Source organism: Odocoileus virginianus, chromosome 34 (assembly GCF_023699985.2).
Source record: "Odocoileus virginianus isolate 20LAN1187 ecotype Illinois chromosome 34, Ovbor_1.2, whole genome shotgun sequence".
NCBI classification, from domain to species: domain Eukaryota; kingdom Metazoa; phylum Chordata; class Mammalia; order Artiodactyla; family Cervidae; genus Odocoileus; species Odocoileus virginianus.
Genome location: NC_069707.1, coordinates 32162192 through 32169612, shown reverse-complemented (window position 1 = coordinate 32169612; position 7421 = coordinate 32162192). Strand labels below are relative to the sequence as shown.

The following is a 7421-nucleotide window of genomic DNA, read 5'->3' as shown; positions in this document are numbered from 1 at the left end:
CATTGAATTTTTCTCTTTATTCTATTTGTAAAATACTATTGTTACAATTATTTCTATTCTGGGATCTCAAAGCAATCTATTCCTTGAGGCAACAAGTATATACCGAGACTAGGTTAAGAGTAATACTTGAAATCACTTCTAGTATAAAACTGCTGGAGAATTTTAAGAATATCATTAGCTTAGAAAAATTGTTTATACCATTATACAAATTTTAAGCTGTCCTTGCATGGCAAATAAAAGATCTAGTGATTATAAAAATATGAATCATGAAGATAAAAGCCTAGGAGGAATGATTTGGAAATAGAAATCTGCAGTTAAACTTCACTAATTCTTTTTAAAAAAAAATCAGTACCTCTTAGTTCCGAGGTTAATGTCAGTTATTGACTATAGTGTACAATCCACGGAGGTGGCTCAGTTCTCTGTTCTAATCCAGCCAGTACATTGCCCGGCACCCAGCAGACGCTCATTCAAACTGAGTAATAAATCAGACAGTTTATTTGTTCAACAGATTTTATTAATTATTTTCCAAGTCTTTTACAATCTTAATGCCACACCCCCAAAATAACAGTATGTCTCTCAAAATCTAATAAACTCTAAAGAACCAAAATGCATATGATATTTAAAAATATAAATATTTTAAAAATTTAAGACTATAAAAATTCAAAGAATCACATCATCTGCCAGGTAAGTGTGTCAACCTGGAAAAGTAACTGATTTTTAAAACCAGGGACTGAAGAATCACCATTTAAGCATGATTTTCTTAAGTTACGTTATCTTCTTACATGGCTTCCAACTCATTTCATACAGTAAGTTCAAGTCCACAGCAAAGGCAAAAACTTGCCAATCTACTTCAATAGAAATATTAGCCTGTTTACTTGGAAATCTGTGATAAAAAGTTTAAGCCATTTTAAAAAGAATATGAAACTGTGTTTGCTCCTGTAATGCAATGAAATCTAGAGTCCTTTACTTGACAAAAATCTCTTGTTGCAAAGATATACCAAAAGAGATTTATGTATAAAAGCATTTGTAATAACTATTTTACATGTGTGGTGCCTTTAAAACTGGATTTGAAGACTGAATAAGTTATTAATACTAAAAAATAAAAACAAAAAAGCAGTGGCCAAAACAGGAAAAACCGAGAGTGCCTGGTAAAGGTCGTATCATCAGCTATGTCAGTGTTCCTAGGTAGCTCTAATACCTGGTTACAGATATGAACAAAGTGTAGTTTACATAATCTCTTAGAGACAGAGCAAGAGAAAGACAGGGGCTGGAAGTCAACAGATTCACCATATGAATCAAAATAAAACAACCTGAACACCGCTGGCTCCGCTCCACCACAATGCAGCACTCTCAGGTTCAGATTTAATAGACTCGGGTCTGCTTTCGGCACAGCACACCCCGGCTTCACTGAGTCACTGGCAGAGACGCTGGCCCCTGGGCCGGCTGAGGTGCAGGAGACCCACTGCTGACGGCCTGCGGAGGCACGGCAGCCGGCTCCATCTTGCTGATGTGAGTGATGAACCGAAGACGGAGTTTCAAAGCCGGTTTTAAGTTACAGATAATCTTTTCCACCTAAAACACAAAAGCACAATGAAACATATTTTCACCAGAGAAGCTCAATTTCCCACTTTTAAAGAAGTGATTTACACATTTCCTGAGACAATAAACCAGGGAGGGAACAGGTGGATAAGTCTCTCTCATGTTTTGTCTTTTAACAAAAGCAGGTAAAACTAGTTCTTCCTTAGCTGAAAAAGGCATGTGTGTCCCTCACACACATATTATATACACGTACATTTGCGTATGTGCATCTATCTATATATGCATACACTTCACAGAAACATACTTGCTGACGGGAACAGCAGTCATCCTCCTGCCAAAAGCTAGTAGAGTTTACACTGGGGGTTCTGCACATCCACCAAGGGACTCATCCTTTTAAAATGCCATCTTTACACAAAGCACCATTACATTTCAAAGATCTTTGAATAACAAGTTCAAAACATTTATCTCTACAGTTAACTTTTTTTGGTTTTGATTTACACCTGGAATTCAAACTAAATCATATTAGACTTACTCTTACTTAAAATGCTTTAAAGAAATAAATACATCAAGCAGTTCCATAGCGTTCTTAGCTTTACTTATATGTTCTTGGACCTTACCAGGAAAGATCAGTCTATTAAAAATTCTTCCTTTCTGTATTCCCTTGTGTCAAAGTCTCTTAGGCTCAAATATAAGGAATACGCTAAAGAAAACATTTCCGTATTGGCTTCCACTCGACAATCCTGTGGAGGTGTAAGGAGTCAACATCCTCCCCACTCCATGTCGCCAGCTTCAAAGAGTGAATCCTGCAGACTAGGATTCCCACGCTTACGTATTTCAATGTATATTCCTTTTCCATTTTGGAGAGAAATGACATCAAAGTGTGGAAAAGGAGATCACTTAACTTCACCTATTTGCCCTCTCTCCACCCTTCTAAAAGAGCAGAGATTCTGGTTCCAACAGACAGGAAACTCAGGATTTAAAGAGGTATTTAAGGAGGTCCTTTGCACGTGGAGACAGCCCTCCCTGGGAGTGGCTCTTTATATGCTGAGTCACAACTTACCTTCACCAGTGTGCTTGCCTTTTAAAGTGACACAGAACAGATTTAATACCTATTTCAAATGGCAACCACCCACCCCCAAATAGTTACGATATAATTAATTCCCTAGGACTTTAAAAAATTCAAGTTCAGCACCCTCGGTTTTTAAATACCCCTCATTAGTCACTCTCCTGGCCCTCCTGGTTTTAATCTTGTAGTCACTGCAGTGCCCCCGAATCACTGGGGAAACCAGGCTCCGCTTCACTCGCAACACAAACTCGCTGATGTTTGCAGTAGCCAGGCTGCCCTGTTCCTTCCTGCTGGGTTTACTACTATAACTCCCCGGGTCATTTTCAGATGTTTTGTTGCAAATATCAAGGGGGGAAAAGTGTGAGAAATTATCATAGGTATTTATTGTTTTTTAATTGGCGGATGATTGCCTTACAGTGCTGGGTTGGCTTCTGCCATATAACAATGTGAGTCAACTATAAGTATACATATGTCCCCTCATGTTTACGTTTTCAAAACTAAACATCACGGGAAAATAATTAAAGTGAACTTACTTGCTCTTTTACACTGTCACCAGTAAACATATACTTCATGTGATACAGGAAGTCACAGATGGGATCCATGTAGTTTAAGTGGGTGCTACACTGGTCTACATTCAGCAACATGTCATAAAATGCCACACCAATCTATTTAATAAATAAAATTATTTAAATGGTCAAAAATGGTTCAATCATGATACAGCTGGTCTCCATGACAAGAACAAAACAGAGGGTAACATCCTTGTTGAGGAACTGTATTACTATCACACAAACCTCTATGGACACGGGTGATACGAAACTGCTTGCAATTATAATGGAATTCAGAGTGCTACCAACTGACCCCAAATAGGGATTAAATACACTTTCTCTTCCTAATTTAAAATTTAAAATTAAGAGATAGACAATCCCTTTTCTGGAAACCATCTCTCAATTTCTGGGATACTTGGCAGTCTCATGAAGCCTTTATATGCTATACCTTCTAAGTTCCATTGGGTGTCTCACACTTCAAAGTTCTACATTTGGTGCATTCTCTTTTCTCTACACTTTTGTTATAGGGAATCAACTTTAGTCATTCCCATGGCTTTAACGAATTCCTCTGTACTATAGTGGACATGCTCAAATGCACTTCTCCATCTTTAACCTTCTTCTCAGCCATGATGATGAGTATTTTCCCCTGCGTCTCCAGTTCAGCACATCCCCCACAAAACTCATTATAGGCATACTAAGTTACGGGGATGCTAAGGCCTCAAGCATTGCTCTTAGATCCTGCCAAACTGATTTTCCTACTAATGGTAATGATATAGAGTTTGAAAAACACTAGGAAAGAAACCTTAATATACTTTTTAGAACTTAATCTTACCATTGAAAACCCAGATTAAATTTTACCTCTATCATACATCGAGTTCTCTCTTGCTGAAACCTTTGTAAAAATGGTCCCACAAGGTGGTACACATAAAGCAACTGGAACTCAGTCTTCACTATAGGAAGAAGTACTTCAGTGAGAAATCTAAAATTTAAAGATAAAAATAAAAAAATTTCTTGTGACTTGAAATCACTTAAATTGTCTGAATTTTGTTAATACAGCCTATCCAAGTATTTGCAAAATTTGTAATAATTTTTTTAAAGTTTATTTTAATTCTAGTAACATTTCTAATTAATCTCATCTCTCTCACTGGCTCTTATTTTCATTTGATTATTTAAATAATTTACTTCAGATTTAGGAGTTGTTCCTAATAGTACAATTACTGAATGACAGAATGTGAATTATTTGAAATAAAAAGAGAATAACAAACCTAATATAAAAGCCATTCTCAAGAAATTTAAATCTAATTAATACAATTATACAGTCAAAAATAATAATCAGAAGATAGACCAGTATCAGGTATGCAGTTCAAAAGGCAAATTTTGGGATATATTCTGGAAAAAGCATGCATTTGATTAAGCCCATTGAAATGATAAAGGAAAACTGAATGCCAGATTATTACTTATACATATAAATTAATTTTCTTCAATCAATTCTGACATAAAGGAGGCTTTCTGATACCTAGAAACTACTTAAGACTTTTACTGTGTAAGGTGTTCCACCGAATCAGATATATACCCCCAGTGTACATGAGATTAAAAAACAAAAACAAAGCCAGTCAAATCTCGTTAGGAAATCAGAATACACACTTGGGAATGAGGGAAAGCTGCCCGATGCTGGAGTGGTGCCACACTGCATGCGCCAGAGCCAACGTGTAGCTACAGCTCATCTCAGAGTAGGACTGATGGCAAGCCGTGAAATCGAAGAGGCGGAAAGGATAGCCCACCCACTCCGTCTCAGACGTCAAGCTGGGGCTGCTGATAACACTCACTATTCGATCGTGAAGGACAATCCAATACGGCTCCTATAAAACCAAGGAAAAGCCTGTTGAAAAACACCATTTCTCGACTATTCCACTCCATATCCAGTATTCTACTTCAAAAGCCTAAAATAATAGCACTTTCTCATTCTTCAATGTTTTCTATTTATCCGGCTTGTGTCTTTGCGTGGCTTTGCAATGAGTCAAATTAAGTCAATAACAACCTGGGCAGAAGTGTCTGTGAGTTAAGAGCTCCAGACATGAGTCTGTCCAGTTAACTTAATAGCTGATATTTACTACACAGTAAATTGACTTTACCTATATTTACCATACAGGTAATGCTGGTACACACTTATAATTCACAAAATATGTATATATGTATATTTTGGAGGAGTGTAAGGAAAAAGTGATTCATAAAGATGCATAATCAAACAAGTTTGGAGAGCACAGCTTTAGACAATATTACTGACACTCAAAGATGTCACATCTGTGTGGTGCTAACTAGACATGTGTGGAGGTCACAGAGGGAGACATCCCATGAGTGGAGAAGTTATAAAAGGCTTCACTGAAAAAGCAAGCCCTAAGTTAGCAAAGAATGAGTAGGCTTTAGGGAAGGTAACAGAGGAAAAGTGTCCTGGTATATTCTCTTATATGGCAGAAGTACCTGAAAAACGTGTCAACAAGCATCATTTGCAGGAATAAAGGATAAATTAGAGATACCAAGGGAACATTTCATGCAAAGATGAGCTCAATAAAGGACAGAAATGGTATGGACCTAACAGAAGCAGGAGATATTAAGAAGAGGTGGCAAGAAAACACAGAAGAACTGTACAAAAAAGATCTTCACGATCCAGATAATCACGATGGTGTGATCACTCACCTAGAGCCAGACATCCTGGAATGGGAAGTCAAGTGGGCCCTAGGAAGCATCACTACGAACAAAGCTAGTGGAGCTGATGGAATACCAGATGAGCGATTTCAAATCCTAAAAGATGATGCTGTGAAAGTGCTGCGCTCAATATATGCCAGCAAATTTGGAAAACTCAGCAGTGGCCACAGGACTGGAAAAGGTCAGTTTTCATTCCAATCCCAAAGAAAGGCAATGGCAAAGAATGCTCAAACTACTGCACATTTGCACTCATCTCACATGCTAGTTATGCTCAAAGTTCTCTAAGCCAGGCTTCAACAATATGTGAACCATGAACTTCCATCTGTTCAAGCTGGTTTTAGAAAAGGCAGAGGAACCAGAGATCAAATTGCCAACATCTACTGGATCATTGAAAAGCAAGAGAGTTCCAGAAAAACATCTATTTTTGCTTTATTGATTATGCTAAAGCCTTTGACTGTGTGGATCACAATAAACTGCAGAAAATTCTTCAAGAGATGGGAATACCAGACCAACTGACCTGCCTCTTGAGAAATCTGTATGCAGGTTAGGAAGCAACAGTTAGAACTGGACATGGAACAACAGACTGGTTCCAAATAGGGAAAGGAGTATGTCAAGGTTGTATAGCAGCATGCTTATTCAACTTATTTGCAGAATACATCATGAGGAACACTGGGCTGGATGAAGCACAAGATGGAATCAAGATTGCCAAGAGAAATATCAATAACTTCAGATATGCAGATGACACCACCCTTATGGCAGAAAGTGAAGAAGAACTAAGAACCTCTTGATAAAAGTGAAAGAGGAGAGTGAAAAAGTTGGCTTAAAGGTCAACATTCAGAAAACTAAGATCATGGCATCCGGTCCTACCACTTCATGGCAAATAGATGGAGAAACAGTGGAAACAGTGGCTGACTTTATTTTTGGGGGGTTCCAAAATCACTGCAGATGGTGACTGCAGCCATGAAATTAAAAGACGCTTACTCCTTGGAAGGAAAGTTATGACCAACTTAGACAGCATATTAAAAAGCAGAGACATTACTTTGTCAACAAAGGTCTGTCTAGTCAAGGCTATGGTTTTTCAGTAGTCATGTATGGACATGAGAGTTGGACTATGAAGAAAACTGAGTGCCAAAGAATTGATGCATTTGACCTGTGGTGTTGGAGAAGACCCTTGAGAGTCTCTTGGACTGCAAGGAGATCCAACCAGTCCATCCTAAAGGACATCAGTCCTGGGTGTTCATTGGAAGGACTGATGCTGAAGCTGAAACTCCAATATTTTGGCCACCTGAAGGGACGAACTGACTCATTTGAAAAGACCCTAATTTTGGGAAAGATTGAGGGCAGGAGGAGAAGGGGACGACAGGATGAGATGGTTGGATGATAGCACCAACTCATTGGACATGGGTTTGGGTTTACTCTGGGAGTTGGTGATGGACAGGGAGGCCTGGCATGCTGCAAGTCCATGGGGTCGCAAAGAGTTGGACACGACCGAACTGAACTGAGCGACTGAACTGAACTGAGCGACTGAACTGAACTGAACTGAAAGGATCTAGATACATATGTTAAGG

General features: G+C 38.4%; 1 protein-coding gene across 2 annotated transcripts in view; it reads right to left on the bottom strand.

Moving 5' to 3' along the window:
- Window positions 1-492: 492 nt before the first annotated feature.
- The window catches only part of MED23 (mediator complex subunit 23), a 42722-nt gene continuing 35793 nt past the window's right edge, over window positions 493-7421 (bottom strand). For both annotated transcript variants that reach the window (XM_070461723.1, XM_070461724.1), the window contains 4 exons: window positions 4795-5009; window positions 4009-4129; window positions 3139-3270; window positions 493-1572 (listed from right to left, as the gene is read on the bottom strand). In XM_070461723.1, coding sequence (XP_070317824.1) covers window positions 1405-1572; window positions 3139-3270; window positions 4009-4129; window positions 4795-5009 — 636 coding nt within the window. In that variant the 3' untranslated portion in view covers window positions 493-1404. The remainder of the gene's footprint in view (window positions 1573-3138; window positions 3271-4008; window positions 4130-4794; window positions 5010-7421) is intronic.